The sequence below is a fragment of the Microtus oregoni genome, unplaced genomic scaffold, assembly GCF_018167655.1.
Source record: "Microtus oregoni isolate MIOR12 unplaced genomic scaffold, Mior012 000024F_ref0000369, whole genome shotgun sequence".
NCBI lineage: Eukaryota > Metazoa > Chordata > Mammalia > Rodentia > Cricetidae > Microtus > Microtus oregoni.
In genome coordinates this window covers 24,420,965-24,447,634 of record NW_024543083.1, presented here as the reverse complement: position 1 = coordinate 24,447,634, position 26,670 = coordinate 24,420,965, and the positions used below count along the sequence as shown (strand labels likewise).

Genomic DNA, 26,670 nt, shown 5'->3' with positions numbered 1-26,670 from the left:
CGTCTTTCTGAGATTGATTTCATTGTCTGAATACGATTGTCTCCAGTGACACCCATTTTCCTGCAAACGATGTAACCTCATTCTTTAGGGCTAAAATGTCCGTGTGTGCTTGTGTTTGTGTTTGTGTTTGTGTGAGCTTACACATACACGTTTTGTTTCCATTCCTCTGTTGTTATATACCTGAGTTGGTGTCATAATTTAGCTACTGTGAACAGTGTTGTCAGTGTCTCTGTGATTACTTGAGTCCTTTGGTCCTTTGGATAAATACCCAGAATGGGTAATATCTGAATCATATAACAGTTTTATATTTAATTTTTGGGGGGAACTCTCTCTCTTAAAAATACATATTCTTATCTATAGACGTTGGACTAGCTTACATTCCCACCAGTAGAACAGAGAGTAGCCTTTTGTCCACACCTTTGCCAGCATTTTTAAAATTTGATGATTGCCGTTCTGAATGGGGTGAGATGGAGTATCAATCTAGTTTTAATTTGTATTTCTCCGATGACTCCGTTTATCGGCTGTTTTGTTTCCTCTTTTGAGAACTATCTGTTTCATCATCCCATTTATTGATTAGTTCTTTTAATTTCTTGTTGTTTCAGACTTTGTCCGTTTTGGGTACTGAAGACTGTCATCCTGGGTCACACACAAAGCTAGCAAATGCTGTTTCTTTATTCAGTTAGCTTTCCTCTGCCAGGGTGACACTTTTTAACTTTATGAGACTCCATGTGTCAGCTGTTGTCATTGCTTCAGCCACTGGAGTCTAATTTAGAGGGTCTTGTTTTCATTTTGTCTTTGTGTTGGAGACAGGGTCTCATGTAGCCAAAGCTGGTCTTGAACTTGCTATGTAACCGAGACTGCCCTTGTCTTGCAGTCCTCCTACCTGTCTCCCAAGCGTGTGTGTCAGCTCCCATGGCTAGGGTCCTTTGAACAACCTGCTAGTCATGCATTTTTGTTTATTGTTCTCATTTTTGCTACAGTCCTTCAAAGGATGCTTTAAACACTAATTTGAACATTTTGGTTTTTTTTTTTCTTCACATTTTTATGTCTGACCTGTACTCATTGAAATCAAGGACTTTAAATGTATGCTCAATCTACAATTCACATCGCCTCTCACTTTCCACGTGCAGAAAGAGCTCAGTAGGAAGTTATGGAAAAAAAACATCAACTTACCTTGTACTTAAAATAATACACTATTAATTTTGGTAGACTCAGAAAGCATCGTGTTAAATGAAACAAGCCACTCATGAAAGGACAAATGAAATATGTTCTAATAAATTAGTAGATGCTGAAAAAGTCAGTCTCTCAAAGAAGAGAAGACAATAGAGCCCATGAGAGACTGGGAATGGGAGAGGGAGAGAAGTATGACAGGGGTCAGATAGTCAGTACCAAAGTACAGTTGTTAGGGGGAACCATTCCTGGTGTTTATAGCGCTGACAGGGAGCCACAGTCAGTAACATGATAGACCCAAAATAGCTGGAAGAATCCAAGTGTTGCAGCATTGCTTATCAGTGCCCTCATTTAATCATACATGATGTAGATTTACATATCCTAACTACCTCCCCCAAATATGCCCAAATAAATACATCTTAAAGACTAAATTAAATTTTAAAACGAATTTCCACAGGGAAGATTAATGCTAGGGAAAACCTCAGAAGTTATGCGAGGCTTTGGAAATTATGACTGTTGTCACACTGAGGTGCAGTGACAGCTGAGAAAGCCATCCATGCCTGTGGCATAGGACCGGTGTCATCGGAACAAGCGTGAGGGTGTAGCTCTTAAGTGTGGCCCTCAATAACAGTTTTCTTTGATTTTATTGGGCAAGTCGTCTCTAAGCAAGGAGCAAACAAAATCCTGAGTTTTGTGTGAAAGTCACATGTTTGGACTGCTGTGGGACATTTTCCCTAAGGGGCAGCCATGCTGGTGACAAGACTCCCAGTGACCATCTAAAGTTCTCTAACTCCCAGTGCCACCCATCTTTAGTACCAGGAGCTATTTCTTAGGCAGTGTGGGTGAAGAACTGGTTCAGCCACTGTTTTGAAAAGGGCCAGATTTCTTTACCACCCGCAACACTCTCTGTGAATGCCCTAGTGACATCCATGTCTCGTGTTTGCTCTAAGGCCATTGTCTCCTGGCCCAGAAGTTACAAGACCCCTGTGTCTCAGTGGAAATATTCCATTTCCTAAGAGCAGGCTCTCTTACCTAAGTATCAGGAGAACACTCTTCGTCGTCAGTGTAAGGAGGACCACTACCCTCCTTAGCATGGGCTAAGGTATCTTTTAGAGGGGTTTTTTATAACTAAATTAATTTCTATGGCTAAATTAACTTCTTTTTCTAGCTAAATTAATTTCCTGTTGGAATAATTCAAGTACTGATGAAAAAAGAAATGGATTAAATTTAAACAGGCTTGAAGATTATATATTTTTAATACTAGCTACTATTTATTAAATATTAGGTCTCCAGGGCAGTATGCTCAACATCTATTGTTTCATCTAATCCCCTCAATCACTGTGAGGTCAGTGTCACTATGGAGTAGTGGTTCTGAGGGGTCAGATATCAGATAGCCTGTATATCAGATATTTACATTACAATTAATAACAGTAGCAAAATTACAGTTATGGAGCGGTAACAAAAACAGTCTTATGGATGGGGTCACCATAACACGAGGAGCTGTATTAAAAAGTCACAGCATTAACAAGGCTGAGAACCATTGCCGTAGACACTGTGCAAAAAACGAAGAAATCGAGACACGAAAAATTAAACCACTTTCCCCCTGTGGTGTAACTAATCAATTGCAGGGCTGGGATCTCAATCTTATGGTATAAGAACAGAGTTACTGGGTTTTGTCGCTGTCCTGACATTTAGGGAGGAGAGTTATTTAATGCTACCGTGAGTTGGCGTGTTCTCTGAGTCTGTTCAAAGCCGCAGAACTTTCTCTGTCCTTCAGAACTCTTCTCACTCAGTTCAACATCCACCTCTCTGGCTGTCAGAAGGGGACGGAAGGTGGCAGTCGAGAAAGGAGGCTGGTGTGGCATGGCAACTGTTCCGTCCAGGGTGCCGTACTCTGGGAACTGCCGTCCTAACCACATCTGACCTGTATTTAATTAGGCTGGGTTGTTGAGTAGCAGTTGTGTTTCACAGAAATCCGTCACAGCGTAGTCCGGATCCCTCAGCTGATGAAGCAGGAATGCAGAGGCCGAGACACAGCCCTGGGGAGCTGACGTCAAGGACAGTCCTGCAAATGTCAGGCCGCTTTATTAAATTATAGTTGAAAATTTTCATCAATAGAAATGGGAACGCCTGGTACATCTTTACGGACAGGCAGGGTTTTGCTGGATGGTGGAAATGGAGGAGAAGTAGATGACTAGGAATTCCATGAGAAATTTAGAGTCGGTTCTATTTGAGGCACTCCCTCTAAAGGAAGACTGTGCTTTCCATGGGATCACTCGTTAAATATGTACCGTACAGAACTACGTATATTCAGGGGATGTATTAGTTGTTGTTGGTCAAGACTGGCATTTTCTCGTGATTTCTATCTCAGGCCAGGGAGATAGAGCTAATTTATAACTAAGTTCATTTTAACTGAGTTCTAAGTCAGGGAGCAGAGAGCAGGGAAGTAGCTGGTATCACCACCATCGTGGTAGGAAGTAGAGCCAAGCCTGATCTTGTCCTGATGTGCAGAGCCTTCTCATTCGTCCATACACTTGACCGCCGGACGTGGAAATGGCAATCTGCCGCTTTCTACCCCTGATTTCTCACACATACCCAGGGGCAGTGGGTGGCTTACACCATGGAGTTTTTTTTTTTTAAATATTTATTTATTTATTATGTATACAACATTCCTTCCATGCCTGCATACCAGAAGAGGGCACCAGATCTCATTATAGATGGTTGTTAGCCACCATGTGGTGGCTGGGAATTGAACTCAGGACCTTTGGAAGAGCAGTCAATGCTCTTAACCTCTGAGCCATCTCTCCAGCCCCCCACCATGGAGTTTTATAGCAAAGATTTGATGTACTGAAGAATGTAACTCTTCGGATAGCTCATAGCGCCCTTCTAATTCTTCGGCTATAAATCTATAGCCAACGGGCAAGTGGTCCAAAGCGCTCCTAACTGCTGTGATTAGGACAGATGATTCTTATTATGCCAAGGGGGTTTTCACCCACTGCTGTCCACTGTTGTCCTTCTCTAGGCTTTTAACCTCTCCTTATTCTATGACAACTTTCCAACAGCAGCCAGGTCTCAGTAGCAAGAAACCCAAGTAACTAAGGTACTGAGTACTGAGACTCGGTAGCTAAGATGACAAATGGAAAATCAGAAGCTAGAAAGACGATGCTTTCTCCTGGAAACCAATGAGCTGATTAATCCCACCCAGCTGCACCTGTCTGCGCCATACAGCCAAGAGCCGAGCATTCTGGGTAACACGAGGTCACTGACTCATTTTGGTGTGTGCGCACTAAGTCACCACAATTGCTCTTAGCTCAGCTTCTCGTTAGAAATTTCTTCGGAAGTCATAACAACGTCATGATCAGCTTCAGCCTCAATAATAGGCCCCTCCTCCTTACTCTCCTGTTTTGAGTGCAAACAGTTTCCTCAAATAACAGCTTAAGAATTGGATTTTGTGTCAGAGAACTGTTGGGGTTAAAATGAAGCAGGAAAGGCTGCCCTAGAAGTTCAAAGGACCAAACACTCTCCTCTTCTTAATTGCCAAGTTTCCTTCATTGCCTATTGCAATAAGGGCCCCGCCTTGAAGTTTTGAAGCCAGTGGCATTTAAAAACAAACTTACAATAGACTAGTAAAAGTGCCGTTTTCAATGTCAGTTTTCTTCCAGATTTCAGTGCAAACAGTTGAAAGTCAAGACGAGTAATCTGGTTTCAAAGAAACTTTCTTAGCGGCACATAAGCTAATGGAAGCCATATGCTCTGTCCCCTCAGTAGGCTGCTGTGGTCTTTGTGAGTAAATATGGGAAAGGGATACGTGCTTTTCTAGAAGAACGTTTGGACAATGCTGCAGTAGATCTTCTGTTAAAAGAACCAAGCAGCATTTACACATAAAATTGGGGTTAATAAATTGAATTAAATTGTAAAACACAAGATTTGTCTGAGGCTGCGCACCGGAGAAGTTGTTCACTTGTCTGTAACCTTAGCGAGTGGATGATTTCCCCACGCCCAGGGGCATCTGAGATAAAACTTGGCAAAGGCAGCACATTCTGTGGAATGGAATAGAGCTGTCTCCTCCCCGTGGGCTCTGAGCATTTCAGACTTTTTATGAGGAGCCGCCATAGCTGCTGCATGTGGTAATTTTACTGGCATCCATAATTTTAATGCTAGTGTTAATTTGGCGGAGGTGAGGAAGGGAAGGTATGTTGGTCCCGAGGAGCAAAGCTCAAGCAGACTTGAGTTAGAACAAACCGTGATGGTTTTATTATGCAAGGGGAAAAGATGATAGCTGACATAGCTAGCCATTTCTTTATAAATGAAGGCCTCTTCCAGATCACATCAGCAGGGAAGTGATTTCTACAACACCTGGAAATAGAGTCAGGCATGAGAAATGTATTGTGAGTTGATTCTCTGCCCAAATCCCGCTGAATTCGCAGAGAACCACAGACCTTTGGAGCTGGAAGAAGGCATACTACAAGTTCATCCAAACCTTTATTCTACAGATAAGGAAGCAGGCTACCAGATAATGAACCATATCTGTCTTAAAAGACTGGATTCTGGGCCAGTCAAATGGCTTGGTTGGTAAAAGTGCTTGCCCTGATGACCTGAGTTTCAATCCCGGGAGCCATGCAGTAGAAGGTGCTAAGTAGTTCCCGCAGTTTATGCCCGCCCTCTATGTGTGCACTGTAGCACACACGCTGTTCCAACATAGAGCAGGTGAACATGAAGAATATCACATGATATTTTAGAAAGAAAAGAGGAGAGTGAGTTCTTAGCTGTGCACATCCCAGTGCCTTCACAGAGTAGGAGTTTCCCTACTAATTGTTGAGAATGGGAATATGGTGTGTGAGTTGAGAATCTGGGGTATGAATTCCATGAAGTCCCTTCCACCCACAGAAGAGACTAAGTGAACATTTACAGTGAAACACAGGACATGAAGAAGCAGAATAACTGATTCTGAATTCAGGCTGTGCGTGTGTGTGTGTGTGTGTGTGTGTGTGTGTGTGTGTGTTGGTAAAAATAATTCCAACTAAAGTAACTGCCCGGAAGTTGGAAGAGAAAACAGAGAGATTCAAATAGTGAAAATATTTGTGCTAGACAGTGACATGCTCCAAGGGGGAAGTGAGGAGCGTAGACAGATAGACCGGAAGATACAGCCAGCTGGCATCTAGGGTGTCCTATTGTGTCAGGCCTTCCTGGTTGATGTGGGAGTGGCAGTCACCTGCACCAGTGTATCCTGTAGTCACAGAAGAGTGACGCACACGAACATGTCACATGATGACCCCATGGAAACATAACCAGTGCCTTGAATAGTGAGAATGAGTGCTAAGCCATCTGGTCTACCAGGATCCGGTTTCAGCTGTTCTCTTCCTCTCATCTCAGCCTGCTCTCCAGCTCAGCATGCCCCTTCATGCTCTGCCGCCTTCTCTCTCGCCTCTAGTGGTCCGGAGACCATCTTTGGTGCCCTTCATCGTTCATCCCACTAACTTATCTTTCTCATGCTAACCAGCTCACAAAGTCTTTTACTTGAAAACAGTGTCCAAAATGTCAACATGCCCTTCGCTTGCTACTGGAATATTTTCAGGTTTTTCACATTTGAAGTTCACCTTGAATGCTTATACTGGGACTTGACAGTATCTGAATTATCCTACTTTGGACATTTGTACCCCAAGGGCTGTATTTAAGTGGATTTTTGTAAGAAAATAAAGTGTAGTTACCACCTCCCTTTAAAGTATAGTAGGGTGGAGTGGTAGCTGTTCAGAAAGAATTCTTCCCACAAAGTATCTCATGGTCAACTTTCCCTAACTATCTTCAAAGACAGTCTGACAATAGAAAAATCCATCCTATAGATTACAGGCAAGTGAGGAACTGGCACTTCCTGCTCAGTGGGCGAGTGCACCTACTGCTCTTCCAGAAGACACAGGTTCTGCTCCATCATCCAAGTCACACGGCTCACAGCTGCCCGCTCCAGGGCATCTAACACCCTCTTCTAGCCTCTGGGGGTGCCCACAGATGTGATAAACACACATACATTCCAATAAATAAGGTAAAAATAAATATATAGACAAGTAAGTTATGATTCATAGTTCATGCAAAATCCTGGGATCTTTGAGTTATATATTTTAGCAATATTTACGGTTTATTGTCTTCTTTGAAAAAATAAATGTGGAGTAGTTGGAAGAATTTTCCTTTATTTCTTTAAAGAACAATTTGCTTTTATTTTATGTGCATGAGTGTTTTGCCTGCATGTATCAATGTACACCGCACATGTGTCTGGTACCCACAGAAACCAGAAGAGGGTGTCATATCACCTGGCACTAAGTTAAAGATGGTTCTGAACTACCATATGGATGCTAGGAATTGAACCTGGGTCATCTGCAAAAGCAGCAAGTGCTCTTAACCACTCAGCAATCTCTCCAGTACTTGGAAGATATTTCCAGTGACATATTCTAAGAGTGACTAGTTGTCTCATTCATCATGTTGATAGAGATCCCCAGGAAATCTTGATAACTCTGAATGTGTTCTGTTGTACTGAGAGAGCTTATGATTTCTTTAACAGATCTTAAACACACACTCACACCTCTCCTAATGTTTGATATCTTTTTCTATGATAAATACTGTGTTTGGGGGGCTTCCTTCTCAAAATTAATTAGGGAGGGTCTTTTTTTAAAAAAAATCAAACAGTTTAGTATATTTGGTCTTTGTTTTATAATTGCTTAGCAAAATATGAATTAAAGTATGGTTTAAAAAATACACCTAGAAACCCTTTGTATTATTAGATTATTAAATGAAAGTATTCCTATACTCAGGCTGTACTGGCTGTCTAGTGTAAGCACTATATTGTAGGCGCTGGGCACAGGCTGCTCAGGTCTCCTTCCTCGTGGAGCTCATGTTTAGTGGATGAGACAGATAGTAAGCTGTAAACGTGAGCGCACACACACATTCAGAGAGGGAAGTCCAGCACTGGCTTCGGTGGTCTGAGTGGGGTTCTCTGGGGGTATGGCTTTTCTGATCTATACGTAATGACGAGGGGCCAGTCCTGGAAAAGTCCACCCCAGAGGCACCCCCAGCCAGGAGCAAAATACAAACGACAAAGACCCTGCCTGAGTTTAGGGAAAGCCTGGCAGGATCCAAGAACAGGAGGTTGTGAGCCTGTAATAAGAAAGGCGGTGGTGAGTAGATGGGGGGGGGGGGCACAGAGGCCGTTAGGCGGGTCCAAACTGCAGAGCCTTGTAGAAGTAACACATACGGAGTCAGGTTTCTCTTTCTGTGTAAGAGACAGGGCTGTGGGGTTTTGTGCCGGGATGTGGCATGATTTATGATTTCTCTGGAGGAGCTTGGTTGTTATGAAGAAAAGGGCTGTTAAAGACTAAGGCAGAAAAACTGAGTGCCATGAAGCTAATATAACAGGCCAGGTGAGAGACGATGGCCGTTTGCGGTAGAGGTGGGGATATGGATAGGGGTCGCTGCAGCTGGAGTTCTGGAGCGGGTCCAAGGAAGTGCTGGCGTAGACAGTGTGGACTGATTTGGGGATGGATGAGGAGTGGGAGGTAATTGCTCTTAATTCAGTATAGAATGAGTCGACATGGAGACATATCTCGAACATCCCATTTCCACTTTGCTCTGTATCCTACATTAAAAGTTACTGCCCGTAGTCCTTGTTATGGTGAAACGAGGTCCTGGCAAAAATACCCCTGGCACTGCCACAGTTTCTGCCTCTTCCAGTGAGCACGTAGCGGACACAAAGAAATCCACAGAGGAGATGACAGAAACGACCCGTAACGCACAAGGACAAGCAGAAACTAGTTGTTTCGCTAATAGGCATCTGTGTAGAGCCGTCTATTGTAATCTTTGCAGAACCATGAAGTATTCCAACCTGCATTTACAGCAATTCTATACCGTGCTTCTGTGTCTTGGTCCTCTGAGAAATTCTTACGATAGCACGCTTGGTGACGGTGTTGCTTCCCAAGTGATCTATAGCTCCAAAGATCCCCGAATCTGCTTTGGTTTTCCCCTTTGGTGGAAGATCCCACCCTCCCTTCTACTGACTGGAGGTGCAAATGACCGGAGCAGCATCTATGCCAGAATTTTGTTCAAACAATGCCCATATCCTTAAAACAAAGTAACTTCAGCACATGGCGGTCTACCTGCCCACTCAGACAATCCCAGCATGCAGTTCTGCAGTGCAAACTGAGCACCTCCCACCCACATTGCACAAGACCGACTCTCCCAGCAGCAGCTGTACGTCTCTCATATTTATTTCCTACTGCTGCTCCTCCCCCAGATGCTATCAAAGCTCAGAGGGCTCTGCTTTTGGAACGCTCCAGAGTTTGCAGGTCCTCCCTTAAATCTGTTCCTAGTTTCTGCTGATCTTTGTAAAATCTGCTTGGACGTTTCTGAATTTGAGTTTGATCCATTAGTAATATCACCTACTCCTCTCATATCCACCGGACATCATAACAGAGCTGATGGGGTCCCCAAGTGATGCCGTGAGGGAGGGGAGCCCTGACCTCAGCTGGGCTCTGGCGAGGGGTACAAGCCTCGTGTCTTGGACACTGGTTTCCACTGCTCTGTCTCATACACCTGTTGAACTGGTTCCAACACTCAGGGAACTCCAGCTCTGTTGGCTAATTGCATTCATTACATCATTTCAAAGTTGGGTTCAAGTTCTTTCCTTAGGGTCTTCTGTACTCTCCCACAACCTAGGAGATGTGTCAAAGCTCAGCTTTAAGTCCCCTGAAAGCAGGGAGGCCCATTGACCTCAGGGCACCCAAACATGTTTTGGTGAGGGTTAATGTTACAAACTGACCCGAGTCTTGTCTTTGGCCAGCTGTGTTAGCTTATTACATGAGAAAGCATGCTTAAGGGATAATAAAAGAAAACAAAAAACGGAGGGCTGGGGCTGCAGAGACGGTTCAGCCATTAAGACCATGCACTGATCTTCCAGAGAACCTGAGTTTCGTTTTCAGCACCCACACTGGGTGGCTTACAATGATCTGTAACTCCAGTTGCAGGGGGTTCAGTGCCCTCTTCTGGCCTCCTTGAGCACTGCACACACACACACACACACACACACACACACACATATATCGCTGACCCTTCAATGCCAGGTTTTCAGCCTTCCAGTCTCCACCATCCCTTCTGGCAGAGATGCATACTAAGGGCCATGGTCTCTACTTCACTCTGATCTGCCCTGCCCTGCCCTGCCCTGCCCTGCTTTCTTCCAGGTGGTCATCTTCAGGGCCACCACAGGCCTTCTTCATGAGAGCCACATCTGTTCTATTTTGGCTTTCTGTTTCTTCCAAGGCTCACTCTTCCTCATATGATGAGAACCTTGAGCACTTAGCTGTGGCTGCGAGGTTGCTCCTGCAGAGCTGCGCCCCTTCTTCACAACTCCATGGAAAAATACTTGCTTGTAGCTCCTCTCATCCTCAGTTCATCCCCATCCCCCACCCCCCAGCCATCCTCTGCCCCTTGACGCCAGATTCAGATCTCAAAGCCTAAGAAGAGCCCTCTAGTCCCCTGCTTCTGAGTCCCACTGGCCCCTCAGAGAGTAAATATACTGCTGTCCCATATTATCCTCCGAGCTTACTGCTCAGTCCTCTGCTCTATGCCCATCACTCAGCCCTGTCACCTTGATCTCTGTGTCTGTCTCTTCCACTTAAATAAAACTGTTCAAAGGCAGAGACAACTGTGGAGGGGATGCTTCTCTTTCGATGTGAGCTCCCAACTCGTCTGACAGATGCCCAGCACATAAAGACCCTCAACATTTGAAGGACGAATCACCATTACTCACCACAAATACGTTTTTTTTGAAATGTGAGCAGTGGTTGCTTCCTAAATCATCTCCATACTACTAAAAGCAGAAGTTATTTTTTTTCAAAGCCTCATTTGTTACAAGACGTTAGTACTCTCACTATTCAAATGAGAGCTCAGGTTTTTAAGGAGGATTTTGCTTGTTGAGATTATCAGAGCGGCCACTGGGCTTGGAAGTCTTTCCACCCGAGTAGAATTTGCTGTGATCTCAACAAGCTTCAGCATTCAAAACTGATTGACTTCATAGTGCAAGGATCAGGGTCGTCCTGGGGGGGGGGGGGTTGCATGGTGGAGGCCGGGATGTGGCACACCGTGGTGTGTTTTAATGACCCCGCTCACCTGAAACTCATCTTTCTGCAGGTGATGTGTCACCAATCAGTATGTCCCCCATCAGCCAGTCCCAGTTTATTCCACTCGGGGAAATCCTTTGCTTGGCCATCTCGGCAATGAACTCTTCAAGGAAGCCTGTCACCCAAGAAGCACTGATGGAACACCTGACGACGTGTTTCCCAGGTAACGGGAGAGAATGGCATTCTCTCTAAATGGACGTGGGCTATGGGTGTGGGGTGTGGGGTGTGGGCTCCAGGACTTTAAAGGGACACCAGGGGAAAAAAAAACCTTTAACTCAAACCGACTAGATGCTTTTCTTCTGTGTCTTCAAATAATAACAATCACAAAGTCACTCCTTTAGGTACAGCACTTTCTATTTTATTCTTATTTATTTTTTCATTTACTTTTATATTTTGATATAATACTTTTTAACTTGATGCTAAGGGGAAAAAAATAAGCCAGCATTGTAAGAAATGGTGAGAATGACCAAGAGTCTACTCATTCATTGCAGTTCGGCCTTCCTTAAATATATAAACTTGGGGTTCATCAGAAACAGCTGCCAATGTTTAGTCCCAGGAGTCCAACTACAGAAATGATGTTAAAATAAATACGCCTCGCATGTTTGTGTTATGATCTAATGAGCCTTAATAAAGCATTACTTCATGAATTGAGACTTCTTTTTTAAAAGGAAAAAAAAATGCTTTTTTTCCCCCTTAACTGTTACAAAATGAAGACAGTGGGTACAGCCGCGGTGTCAATGGTTGCTGGTGATTCCAGTGATCAGGCTGTTTGCTGTGGTCTATACTAAACACCCATGCCCCATCTCCATGGAGGGATCCACTACTCCCCTCCAGTGCTGGGCCCCTGCCAGAGTCGCCAAGTCTAGTGTTACAAGAGACTTTCAAAATCCCGTTTGCTGTGAAATCTATAAATTTCCTTAGGTACAGGCCATTTTCTGTGCATGTATATTTTAACATCTATAAATAGATGGAGGCCAGCCTGGTCTGCAGAGTGAGTTCCAAGACAGCCAGGGCTTTTTACATAGAGAAAGCCCATCTCAATAAATAACAAATAAATAAATAAATAAATAAATGAAAAGAAAGAAAGGTAAAGTAGATGGGCAGTGTGCACCTTATAGGACTGCCAGTTTGCCCACTTAGTGAATACTATATCCCTTTCTAGACTGAAATAGAAATCACATTAAAAATAAATGCATGATCTACTTAATGTTCAGCTTTCAAAGAGACTTCAGTAATATATGCTGTTGGCTGAATCTGCTTTGGCTACAGAAGAGCTGAGTGATAAATAACCAGATGGTTAAAGACAAACAACAGTAAGCATTTGCTTAGGTCTCGAGTCTAAGGGTGCCCGGGAGTAGGCTGGGACTGAAAAGGTGGGCCTGTGCTGCCTATACTGCTTGTCTTTGGGGGAAAAAAAATCCTTGACCCTTGGTCATATCTTATGTTCTAATGCGTTGATGAAGCGATCTTGGCTTGGCCGGAAGCCAAGGTGTAGAAAGTGTGCGTGAGCATACGCATGCATGCACGCATGTGCACACACACGAGGAATGGCTAGAAGAACCAACCCCGTGAAGATCATGAACATGACCTACCACCCTCCGTCTCCATACATTTTCTTTGGCCTCAAAGAAACTATGTGTTTCCTTCCCAGTAATTTCCCCCTCCTTTCCTTCTTCTTCTTCTTCTTCTTCTTCTTCTTCTTCTTCTTCTTCTTCTTCTTCTTCTTCTCCCTCCTCCTCTTCCTCTTCCTTCTTCTTCTTCTTGTGTCTGTTTGATTATGGTTCTTTTTTGTTTTGTTTTTAGTTTTTCGAGACAGGGTCTTTCTGTGTAGCTCTGGCTGTCCTGGAACTCACTCTGTAGACCAGGCGGGCCTCAAACTCAGATCTTCCTGCCTCTGCCTCCTTAGTGCTGGGATTAAAGGCGTGGACCACCATGCTCTCCCTCTCCATTTTCAATGTCAGTGTTTTTATATTATATGTGTTATTCCAACAGTAGCATCAACCTACACTTGCAACCTATAAATTATCTTAAATGTTATAACATTTTATTATCTCCAAACATTCTTCACTATTTGTCCCCCTTTTCTAGCTGCCCAGCATGGCTTTCCCACTGGTAGTAAGACTCGCAGCTCCCTAGGTAAGAGAGGACAATACTCTTGGCAAACAGCACCCTCTGGTACAGGTCAACTCTTCTGCTATATATACTAGGCCACTGCTTCATTCAGCGAACCATCCAGCTGCTTTCCAAGTCTTCAGATTGTTAGTTCCACAGCTTCATGAGAAGCCACGTGACTTTCTCAGAAGTGGTTCCATGCCTCCCATGACTGTAAACCAGGAAAGAACGCAGAGCCCATATGCAGTAGTAAAATGCTCATCGCTACTGAGCAACAAACAGTGCCACCAAGCTACAAGACACTGTAGCAAAAACGAATCCCTGGCAAAGTACTAACTGCTTTGCCAAGTTTTATGGTAAGAAGCACTATCTAAAGTTTCCCATCTGTGTAGCACTGGGGACTACGGGCCAGACACAGAAATTTGCAGAAACACCATGTAGACTTTGCAACAGGTGGAGCTTTTCAAAAGCCTAGTAGCACCTGTCTTTGTGAATAAAGTTTTATTAGAACACAGCCATTCCTGATAACTCTGGATTAGCCTCTGCTCCTTGGATGTAGGGGAGTTGAGGAGCTGCCGCGTAGGTCACATGATTCACAAAGCCTACAATATTTACTAACTGGCCCCTTAACCCCTGGTCCAGGACATGGTAATAATTACTGAAATTCTTCTTTAGTGACCGTTACTTTTTCCCTTTAGTTTTGTTTTGTTTTAAAATTTTGATTTTTGAGACACAGCCTCACTGTGTAGACCACGCCGGCCTTGAACTTTATCATCCTGCCTCTACAGATGTACACCATTATGCCTGACTTAATAGATCCAAACATTTAACTAGTATTTCCTAAAAGAGGAGATTTCCCTGGCTTACCTGCCCTCTTTTCCTTTCCTCCTCCTTTTATTTGTTGCTTTCCTTCAGCTAAGTCAGAGCAAAACATCACTGAGAATTCAAAATTGTTTTAAATTAAAGTCCATTTTCAATGACAGTACTAAAAGTCTGGAGGGTTTTTAACTCTTTGTTTACCTCTTTTTTTTTACCTTCTTTGTTTTAAAGGTAAGGGTATTTACTTCTTTTGTAGTTTACTATTTGAAAAAGAGGTGTTGAAATACAACAGTGTTATTAAGGTATTTGAAATCTTATATTTGATGCATGTTTTATAAATGAAAAGGATAATTTCAAATATGACCTCTCACTGTTTCGGATATCTGTATTTCAAAGAGTAAAAATGTACCAGAAACAAATGGCAGGATGAGCCTTTTTAATATAATTTGAACTTTGAAAGTCTGTTCAGCAACTTCTGTGCACCAGTTTCCATTACAGAATTGCATGTGCATGTGTGCTTGGAGGGGTGGGGGTGTGGACTGTGTGTGTGTGTTTATGGTGTGTGGTGTAGGCTGTGTATGTGGTGGGCTGTATATAGTGCGTGTGCGTGCACACCCGCGTGTGTGTGTGCGCGCGCGCGTGTGTGTGTGGTATGGACTATGTGTATGTGTGGTGGGCTGTGTATGGTGTGTATGTGGTGTGGACTGTGTATATGTGTGGTGGGCTGTGTGTAGTATGTATGTATGTGTGTGTGTGTGTGGTGTGGAATATGTGTATGCATGGTGGGCTGTATGGTGTGTGTGTGTGTGTGTGTGTGTGTGTGTGTGTGTGTGTGGTGAGAGATCTATCGCCCTGCTGGGCCTTGTGCATGCCAAGCAAGTCTCCTACCACAGAACCACACCCTCAGCCTAAGACTATTTCTAAAGATCTTAAAAGAATACTTGTTTTCCATTCTCCTAAAGAACTGCTCACCCACCCATCCAGGATGAGTGCTCAGTTACATTGGGCTAATCCCTGTATATGCTAGGCCGACTCACTTCAGGGCCATGGAGGACTGTGGGGCAGCATGTAGAGTTGGAGCTGGCTTTAGCATCAGCTGCAGAATGTTAGCATGCCCATTCCATATTTTCTTTCTGTCTCATCGTTCGGAATTCTCACTCAGCCAGCATTCTTCACAAATAAAAATAATAATAGAATTATTAAGCATTTCAATCAATCTAACACCAGACGTGAAGTCACGAGCCTGTAGTCTCAGGAACTAATGAAGATAAAGATTGCTTGAGCCTATCAGTTCCAGGCTAGACTGAATAACGTGCACAGGTCTTACCCCAGAATGAAAGTGCCTTTAATCCAAACTGCCTAGCAAAGAACACACATATGTGTACTCTGTTCTGAGAACCAATCAGATTTGAAGGAGCAAAGCAAAAGGTGCTTCCAGGAAACACCATATAGTCATGCGATTGCTTTAAATACCTACCTTCCACGAAACAGCATATAGCCATGCGATAGATTTAAATACCTACCTTTGCTTTGAAAGATGTAAAGGTGTGGAAAAGGGAGAGGTCCGTCCAGCTTTAGCTTGGTTAGAATGCAGAGCTTGTCTCTGTTCTCCACAAATCCTGATTCACCATAAAGTGCTGGTGCAGAATCTGAAAGGGTGGAGCATGCAGGTGAGCCTCATTTTGTCAGGTTAACCCCACAAGTGTCTGGTAGAACTCCAGGTGAGATCGAGGGCTAGAAACATCAGTTACTATACTAAGACTTAATGGTAACAAGCATAAATTTTTACAACTTTCAGTTGAACCAGAAAAGCCAAGCTGGAAGTGTGAAATAGGTCGGCTGGCAAGGGAGAACGTGCTTGTGGTTTCTGTCTTCAGAGTAAACGCTGTTTGACTGGTGTCGCTGAGAATCCCCGGACATGGAAAACACAGATTCTCTCTTGCCCCTTCTTTGAGGAAGAGCTAGAGAAAGTTTTCTTAATGGTGATTAGCATAATGGTGATTATGTTATGGCCATGATTTTGTATAATCTATGGGTTTTCCAAGACCAGCAGTAATGATTGCTCTTAATATGATTCATGGACTAGAGAGCTGGCTAGGCAGCTAAGAATGCTCATTGCTCCTCTCAGAGACCCAAGCTGGGTCCTCAGAGCACATGTTAGGCTGATACTCGATACTCGAGTTCCAGAAGATCTGAAGCCCTCTTCTGGCCAGTGCAGGTACCCACATATATTTGGTGTGTACACACACACACACACACACACACACACACACACACAAGAGCAAATAAAAAGAAGTATAACTTACCTTTCTTTAGTAACAGTCAAGGTGAATTAATTAATCATGTGGGTTTTTTTTTTCATTTTAGAAAGGGTTTCTTTATATAGTTCAGCCTGATCAGAAACTACTATGTAGCCCAAGCTGGCCTCAAACTCACTTCAGTCCTCCTGATGAGTTCTGAGATTATAGGCATGAGCCATTATTCCCTGCTGGTTATTAAAAAAAACCTGTGGGTTTTTATAATTGAAACTTACCATATTATTGTGATTTTTTAAGCCCAGGTTTGTTGTGTGGGCATTGTGCTCACAGCTTCATCACCTGAGAGCAGAGTACAGCGTGTGTGCTCATCTTATGAGTCGTGTTCTGAATGGGGTCTTCTGCCATTCAACAGCAGGCTCTGGCTCGCAGGAGGATGAAAAAAGCTCTCAAGTTGCTTACCTTGTGTGTAGCTGTTTTTTCTTTTACGGCGGCACCCAAGAATTGGGTGGTTTGGAGTAATATCACGCATTCCGTTAAAAAGAGTTTCTATTTTGTACACTGTATCAAAGAATTTAAAAACAAGCTGTATCACACCAGTCTGCTACTTAGTTGTGAAAAAACTCAGTGTACATTTATCAAAAATAGATCACTAAATTAAAGGAAGATATGCAACTAAAAGATTAACTGCATTTAGCCATATGATGTATGTGAGCCTCTCCCCCTTGCTAAGGATGTTCTCAAAGGGTGGGTGCTGTATGTGAGCCTCTCCCCGCTTGCTAAGGATGTCCCCCAAAGGTGGGCGCTGCATTGCACCCACAGGCTTCCTCTCCCTGAGAGCACCAGTTCTAAAGTGTTAGATCCCACTTTCATTGTTTGGCAGGGTCGAGGGCATACAGATTTCTCAGCTCACCTAGCGGTTCTGGTTGCTATACCACATCATGTGAAGGTAACCTGGGTTTCCACGGTTCCTGATCCAAAATTGAGACCAGTGGCTGGCGTGTATTGAGTGCTTGCTCTCTGGCGCACACTGTTGTGCACACCCCGAACCCGTGTACGTTCCCAGCAGCTCTGTGAGAACGGATGCCTCAGAGGCTAGGTTACCAGCTGCCTTAATGATACCACCGGGAGGGCTGCTACAACAGATGAGATCAACCAACACGAAGGTGTGTACGGTTCTGGAAACCAGAAATCCAAATCGCTATGTCAGCGGGGCTGTCTGCTCCCTTCTGAAGGCTGTGAAGGAAACATATGTCCCCAGCATCTCTCCTTGACTTGTGCTTGGCCATCTTTGACCCGTGTTTTTCACACTCCCTTCCATCTATGCCTCTGGCTGTGCCATTTTCCTTTTTTCAGAAGGGCGTTACTCCTAATGGACTGTGGTCCACTCTAATGTCCCCATTTTAACTTGACTATTCCTGCAAAGACCCTAGCTCCAAACAAAGGACAGTTGGAGGGACTACTGGAGGAGTGAGAATTGTAAGGTGTGAATTTGGCGGGGAGGCATTGACTTCTTATAACAATTAAAGCTCGTAAAAAGAAAAGATTTATTTAGGGTCGCAGTTGAAAAGGTTTCAGCCTGTGGTTAGATGCTCTTGTTCCTTTCAGGTCTATGGTGAGTCTGCTTTCTGTGGTAGGATCATAGCCCAGGAGCAAAGGAGAGAGGAAGAGACCCGGGCCCCATTGACCTAAAGACCCTCCCATTAAACTTGACCTCCTAGAAGTACCACCAACTCTTAATAGCAACAAGCCAAGAGTCAAGCTTTTAGCACAGGAGTTTTAGGGAACATTCTAGATCTAAACTACAGTAGGGAATGAGGTGGAAAAAGAATGAACAATTCGACCAATAATGGCATTTTCAAAGACAGCAAGACTTCCAATCTAACAGTCTGGCCTTGGCATCCAAGCTTGCTTTCTTTCTCTACTGTACCGTGACATGTGAAACTGCCATTTTTGTGGGTCAAGTATTGGCAGTATTTATATGGTTTGGTCTGGCCTGTTTCTAAATTATACCATTCAGATCATTTCTCTAGATCCCACCCCTTTGATGTACCTGACACTGGCAAATGCAGAATATCCAAGAAATAAAGGAAGTGACCTACAGCTTGAAGGAGGTGCACCTTCCTAGGGATGTCTCTTCCTGATTTTTATCTTTTCAGGTAGGGAGGACCTAAGCATTCACGCGAATACCCTGACAAGCTAAGTGCACCGTGGCACAATGAAACACGTGCCCCGCCCACCCCTGTATTTATGTTCTAGCAAATGCAGACATTTGGGACTTAGTGATCGAACCAAGACTGTCTCCATGTATATTCATTAGTGTGTGGGTTAGAGCTCAATGGTTAGAAACTAGGAAAACCACCTCCCTCTGCTCACTCTTGCCAAGACCAGTGCTCGTATCTAACTGTAACTATGGCAGTAGACAGTTTCAACCTGCAAAGTGATGGATTTCAAAGTCACAAGGCATGTTGAAGAGTGGTTCAGTCCTCTGTGCGGGATTGAGTTCTCATGGTGCTCCCGCCCCCTTCGGCATGTCTGTTGTTGTCCTTGTTCAGTTCATGTGTAGGCAGTCGTGGGGAGATTTGGGGGGTATAGCTATGGGTAACTAAAGGATGTGAGAAATTGTGTCTGTCAGGGAAGAGCACCCAATTATTTGCCCAATACAAATGTCAACTCTGAAAGCATACATGGGCGTAACATTTTATAAACCAAGTGGCTTTTATTAAGTGTATGCATGTGCATATATATGTACATTCATATAATAATTATTCATAAAAGCAGAAGGTGTGAATTTGAAAAAGAGCAAGGCGCAGTATACAGAAGGACTTGGAGGGAGGAAAGGAAAGGGAGAAATGGAATTATATTATAATCTCAAAATTAGAAGAAGTTTTAAAGAGGAGTAGTCAAATACCCTTTTATAAAATTTATAAAAGTTAATTTTAATTTAACTTAATCTTTTAAAAATTGGCACATAATAAAGTATATATATATTTATATATATAAGAACATCACATTATTGGAAAAAATGCCATAAATTTATGTCACTCCATGGGAAACTTTTCATTTTCTTGTCCTTTATGAAATAGTCTCTCTTTCAAGATGTTCAAGAAAGGCTTTTTAGCAGTGCAATCGAAGTCTGTCTAACTTCCTTCTCTCTCCTGCAGCAGCAGTTTTCCTGGTGTAGTCTCAGGATCCAAGCAAGGTGTCACGCGTGCTGGACAAAGCGTTCTAGCATGCATCTGCATCCCCAGTGCTCCCTGTTTTAACACCTTTTCACTCCCCAGGTGGTACCATGCACAGGAGTCATCAGAGAAAACCGGGGTTCACACTAAACGTACCAAACACCTCTGAAGCCTGCTTCCATGCCCTGGGGCGGTACTTCAGATCTGGCAATGTCCACAGGACTCTGAAAATCAGGGGTCCTCTCCTGTCCCTTCTTCTCTCTCACAAACATCTCTGTTCTTGCCCGTAGGTGTTCCAACCCCAAGCCAAGAAATCCTACGGCATACCCTAAACACACTGGTACGGGAGAGGAAAATCTACCCGACTCCAGAAGGCTATTTCATTGTGACCCCACAAACTTATTTTATCACGCCTTCCCTCATAAGAACTAACAGTAAGTGGTACCACTTGGACGAGAGGGTACCTGACAGGTCTCAGTGTGCCTCTCCACAACCGGGAACCATAACGCCCTCTGCCTCAGGCTGTGTCAGGGAAAGGACATTACCCAGAAAGCACTGCGACTCTTGCCACTGCTGCCGAGAAGACGTGCACAGCATGCATGCCTCCACTCTGCAGAGGAAACCCGCCAAGGACTGCAAAGACCCCTACTGCCCTCCTCCACTGTGCCAGGTGCCGCCCACTGAAAAAAGCAAAAGTACTATAAATTTCTCCTATAAGACAGAAACTCTCTCGAAACCTAAAGATGGTGAAAAACAGTCCAAAAAATTTGGCCTCAAGTTATTCCGGCTGAGTTTTAAGAAAGACAAGACCAAACAGCTGGCCAATTTCTCTGCCCAGTTTCCTCCCGAGGAGTGGCCCCTGCGAGACGAGGACACGCCGACGACCATCCCCCGGGAGGTGGAGATGGAGATCATACGGCGTATCAACCCGGACTTGACAGTGGAAAATGTCATGAGGCACACGGCACTGATGAAGAAACTTGAAGAGGAAAAGGCTCACCGGAGCAAGGCCGGGTCCTCTGCCCACCACAGTGGGCGGAGTAAAAAGAGCCGGACTCACCGAAAGTCCCACGGAAAGTCTCGGTCCCACAGCAAGACCCGCGTGTCGAAAGGTGATCCTTCAGATGGCTCACATCTGGATATCCCGGGCGAGAGGGAGTATGAATTCTGCGACCCCCTAACCAGGGCCCCCAGGGAGGGCTGCTTCATCATTGAACACAAAGGAGACAGCTTCATCATGCACAGTAACACAAACGTGATCGAGTCCCATTTCCCCATGACGCCCGAGTGGGATGTGTCTGGCGAACTGGCCAAAAGGAGAACGGAGATGCCCTTTCCCGAACCTTCCAGGGGAAGCTCCCACTCCAAAGTGCACCGAAGCCACAGCCATACCCAGGACCGGAGGTCCAGGAATGAGAGATCCAACAAGGCCAAGGAGAGATCCAGGTCCATGGACAACTCCAAAGGCCCCCTGGGCGCTTCTTCTCTCGGGACTCCAGAAGACCTGGTTGAAGGCTGCAGCCAAGATGACCAGACCCCCAGCCAGTCCTACATTGACGACAGTACCTTACGGCCTGCGCAGACTATTGGTCACCAAAGGGCTCTTATATCCTCTGCCAGTTATAAAGAGGTATGCATTCCAGAAATAGTCAGTGGCAGCAAGGAACCTTCTAGTGCTTGTAGCCTTTTGGAGCCAGGCAAACCCTCTGAGAGTATGCCGTCCTATGGGGAACTCAGCCCTTGCCCAGCAAAAACAGCTGTGGATGACTATTTCCAATGCAACACCTCTAGCGAGACTGTGCTCACGGCGCCGTCACCTCTGGGGAAGAATAAAGAGGACCATGACACGTTGACCCTGGTGGAGGGGGTAAAAAAGCTGTCTCCGTCTGAGAGGCAGACCCCTCATTCTTCCAGGGAACCTGTTGGGCACAAAGAGGAGTCACCGAAAGGGCCAGGTGGGGGCCCTGCTGCCTCTGGTGGTGTGGCAGAGGGGTTGGCCAATGGGCGCCTGGTCCAACATCATAGCGCAGAACCCAGCAGCCTGGACAAAAGGAAAGAAATATTCAGCAAGGACACACTGTTCAAACCCCTACACAGCACCTTGTCTGTAAACAGCTATCACAAATCCAGCTTGTCCCTCCTCAAATCTCACCCGAAGTCACCTGTTGACACACTGCCAGGCCGATGTGAAAAACTGGAACCTTCCCTGGGGACATCCGTGGCCCAAGCCATGCCCCCGTCCCAGCGTCAACAGGAGTCTGGAGGGAACCAGGAGGCCTCTTTTGACTATTACAATGTCTCCGATGATGACGACTCTGAGGAAGGGGCCAACAAAAACACAGAGGAGGAGAAAAACAGAGATGATGTGGGCACCATGCAGTGGCTCCTCGAGAGGGAGAAGGAACGGGATTTACAGAGGAAGTTTGAGAAGAACCTCACCCTCCTCACCCCAAAAGAAACTGATAGCAGCAGCAACCAGAGAGCCACCCACTCAGCTCGCCTGGACAGCATGGACAGTAGCAGCATCACGGTGGACAGTGGATTCAACTCCCCACGGTAGGGAGAGGTGTCCCTCTATATCCGCACACACCCGCCAGGGCCCCAGGGGCTTTTATGCAGATAACTGACTTCAGTCTCAGGCAGTGAATGAGGGCTGTGGGTTATGTGACTTGTGTTGTTAACAACCTGTTTCTAACTTCTTTTTCAGGAATTGAAAAAAAAAATGTTTCTGCAGCTGTAGAGATCACCAATCTGGACTGGTGGGTTGGTTACCCTTCCCGAATATTCTTGCCTCAGTCTAGCAAGACTAAGACCAACACTCCCAGCGGTTTCTTCTATTTGTATTTGTAATCCCAGGAAAAGGGATTTTTTTTTTAATCCTTCAAAAAAAGTAACTTTCTGAGTACAAATAATATAGTCATTGGGAAGAAAGGGTTGGGTATAAAATCGATGCTAGCACAATGGCCCCTCTAGTGAGACTATAGTAATGGGCTTTACAATATTCCCAAAGGATCTAAAAGCTTGGTATCACTCTAATTCCTATGCCGTGCGTAGTCTGTTCTGCTTGCTCAGATGTCTTCCTCTTTCACCTGTGTGTGGATGGAGACATCAAAGCTTGTTCCTCTCACGAAAGTTAGGGGCCATACTCTGTGAGAGCAAACACTTGCCGGCACTTTCGCTTTCCTGCCTGTAGAATTGACGGTGCCTGGACAATGTCGTTTTGTAGTCTTGCTAGTTCAGCAGTACTGACAATTGGGAGTGTATAAGACCCGATGGTCCTCATCAACACACTGAGGTTGTTTAGGGCTGACAAACACAAACCCAGGGACGTCCCAGCTCCTGTTTTTCTCCGTAACTCTTTCTTCTCCTTAAACAGCCACTTGGAACCTAAATCTTGCTTCTAAACTCTTCTCCAGATTGGTGACTCTAAGGCGCAGAAATGCTACTCAGACATGCATATCCCCCATCATCTCTGATTTCCGATATGATAGCATTTATAATCACAATAAGTACCCACATAGGTACTTCATATACGCTCACTTATGTTATTAAGAATTGCAATTCATTCCTTTGTGATTATTGCACCCTATTGCTGGGCTGCTTGGGGACACATCATCTCAAAGTCAGACTTGGGGATCATTATAGTATTTATTCCATAATTAGGCATTTGCTATTTCTTGAAGGACCAGTTCTTGACTTGTTATTGTTTCTATTTTGATTATGTAACCTTTTCACCCCAAGTTTACCCATAAATGGAAGTTCCAATGTCTAACGCACATCTATCAGAGTTGGCACTCTGGAAAAGTGCTGGGGAATCCAGGATCCCGGGCCTCTGCGTGCATTAAGGATCCTCAGGAAACCCTGGGGAGCAGTGCCCTGGCCTTTTTAAAGAATCTGTTTTGCTAAATTTTCCCCCTCCCACACCAGATTTTATTTTCCAATTAGTGTCTCTGTCCTTGGCCACTGATTTTCCTGTTCTGTATCTTTTCCTGTCTTGGAAACTCTAGCAGTAGGAGCCAGATAATCGGAGGTCTGTGGTAAAAGTTCAAAGCCATTGCTTATAGAAAAGATGGTTTACTTGCTTGTATTTTATACTCATTATTTCTTATCATGGAGACTCCTCTGCCTAATGCTTTTCTTGTTATACTTTCATGCCCTTCACGTTGCCCCTCAGCACCCAGACTTTCAGCAGAAAATAGTGGCACTCCCAAGACTGTTATCAAGGGGATGTTGGGAGTGAGTGGTTCTTAACCCTTTATAATATTGAAAAGTTTTGTTTGTTTAGGGATGAAAAAAAGTACCCATGAGATAGTTGAACCAGGATCTTCAAAGAATATATTATCTTGAAACTTGGGCTGTGTAACGTAGAATTTATAAGTGGGTAGCTTATTGAAGTTTATTTTCATTTTTAAATAGGTACTTAGATGCCTTGTCATTGTAGAAGGAAACATTAATTCTAAAGAGAGAGAGAACTCTAACCCACTAGCCACAGGTCTGTCTAGTAGTACTTGAATTGGATCTCCTTTCTGGGAAATTGTAGATCTCCCAAAAATTTTAGGCAGGATGCCCATTCAAGAGTTCCCAATTTTCCTGTTTTATAGTGAAAACCCTTTATTTAAAAATGGGGTGACAGGCTTGCTTTCTGTGTACTTTAAGGTTCACCAAGCTGCCTTTCTATGCATGAGAGAGAACAAAAGAGAACAACACCAGACTTCCAGTGCTTTCACCGTGAGTGGCACCCGGTGAAATAACACTGCCGTGCAGTTGCTGCTCCATTACCACGAGGAGCGTGAAGTTTAAGTTATTTGTGGGGATCTTCCCTTAAAACAGGCCACTAAGCAATTATGATTCTCCTGAGACAAATGGTTTCTCTCTACACTTGAAGGATTTGGTGTTGACCTGGGCATCATCTTTAGCCATGTTTTCAGTACCGTGTTTTGGAAACTAAAGAGTATTTAAAACAACAAACAAACAAAGAGAACCCAAAAAGGATAGAAACTTGAACTGTGTGTGAGAAGTTATATTGAAATGAAAAGTCTTGAAATGTAGAGTTTCAAATGTGAAACCCCCAAATTGGCTGAGCAACATCAACACAACTACCAGAGACACGATGCGCTCCCATGGGCGTGTGCTCTGGAAAGCCTGTACTGGAAAGAGGATGAATAGCAGGAACACTTAGTGAATCTCTCCCCCTACTTCACCCTCTTTCCCTCCTCCCCCTCTCTGAGACATGATCTCTCTCCACAGTTCTGACTGTCCCTGGAACTCGCTCTCTAGACCAGACTCACAGAGATCCACCTGGCTCTGCCTCCTGAGTGCTGGGATCAAAGGTGTACACCATGGCTCCTGGCTCAAATAGCTCATTTTAATGGTTGCATTCTATTATTTGCTCTCTCTTCCAAATTAAATTTGAGAAGTATTTTACTGCCATATTTGCCATAAATGTTAGCTGTCCGTCAGTATCTCCAGATCCCTCCGTACGAATATCACAGACGGCGCTCATGATTCCAACTGTCATGAAATATAGTCTTTGCAAAAACTGGATTACTGTACACATTTATCCCTATGAGTGCATTGGATGCAGCTCAAAGGTGTCTTGCAAAGACATCTCTTAACTAACGTGTCATGTTGGAATGATTTATGTTTCTAGTTCCAAGTACACTATACAGAATACAGCAGGAGCTTCATAAATGATAGACTGATTCTTCAAAAGCTATTTTAAAAAATAGGTCCTTTGGACCCTACAATTCATTTTTCCATAGAAAAAAATGCCATGAGTGATCATTAGATTCCCAAGCTGATCTACAGTTGTTATTTAAATGAGTCTGCAATAGATGTGTAACAGAAATAGCGCTTCCCTAGCTTTCTAATGTGCCAGTACATCAGTGCTTATTTCTCTTCCACAGTCACCCTGTGAGTAGGTAAATCACAGCACAATTCCCTCCACTATAGACCTGAGGAAGTGAGATGCCCTTAAAAGTTATTCTCATGGACCAGATAGCCCAGTGTGTAAAAGACACTTGCCACCAGGCCTGAGAGCTCAGGTTGATGCCCAGGTTCCATTTTAGGGAAGACCAGAAATGACTCCCACAAACTGTCTTCTGACCTTTGCACACATGCCATAGTGCACACCCACACACTAAATAGATCTTTTTAAAAGTCACTGCTGTGACTGAAAGTGCAGTGAATGGAATGTGCCATAAAACCTTTGGGATTCAACATGTGCTTTGCCCTCATCCTTCCTCCACTGACCCCACACCTCAGACCCAGCTCTGGGAGAACTACTGATTGGTTTTCTGGAGAAAGAGGCCAGGCAGGTAAGCAGGTAAGTCAGGTATTTTCTATCCTAAGAGGCATTTTGTAGCATTCTTTAGTTATGCTCATCTAACCAGAATCTTGGTGGAAAAAATTGGCTTAGCTTTTTAAGTGCATTAATCCTCTACATTCAGAACGAGTATTGGGGGTTTTGTTATTGTTGTTGTTTGTTTGATTGGTTGATAGTCAGTGAACATTAATTCCTGGGTTCTTGATGATGAAGATGTTGGGTCGCTAAGGGATCAGGAGTAAATACCTCGTTGGAAGTAACTGCTAAGGGAGGAGGCGGTGTCTTGACTGTGGTTGCTCACACAATAGCTAGGTTTAGCTGGCTTTGACTAAGTACAGAGACCAGGTGAACTTTGAATCCAGCCAGTGGGGTAGGTGCTTTGAGAATGGTTTTGATTTCTCCGCTCTGTGTAAGTGGGTAAATTTCTTCAAATCACCTTGAGGATCTTAAATACCATCCCCTTTCCCTCCCTCTCTGTCTGTGAGTGATCTTATTTCTGCTGTTGTCCTGACTTTTCAAACATGAATGTTTTAAATCTCCTTTTGCAGCAAAAGAAAGATTCAAATACTTCCAACTTGGAAAACTTAAGCAGAAGTTTTATTGTTTTAAAGATCACCCCATCCTTAAGAAATGAAAATATTCCTACCAAA

The 26,670-nt window shown here is 44.2% G+C and overlaps 1 protein-coding gene across 2 annotated transcripts in view; it reads left to right on the top strand.

Moving 5' to 3' along the window:
- The window catches only part of Stox2 (storkhead box 2), a 110,168-nt gene that overhangs the window by 76,309 nt on the left and 7,189 nt on the right, over positions 1-26,670 (top strand). For both annotated transcript variants that reach the window (XM_041673549.1, XM_041673550.1), the window contains 2 exons: positions 11,338-11,490; positions 19,986-22,251. In XM_041673549.1, the coding sequence (XP_041529483.1) occupies positions 11,338-11,490; positions 19,986-22,251 (2,419 nt within the window). The remainder of the gene's footprint in view (positions 1-11,337; positions 11,491-19,985; positions 22,252-26,670) is intronic.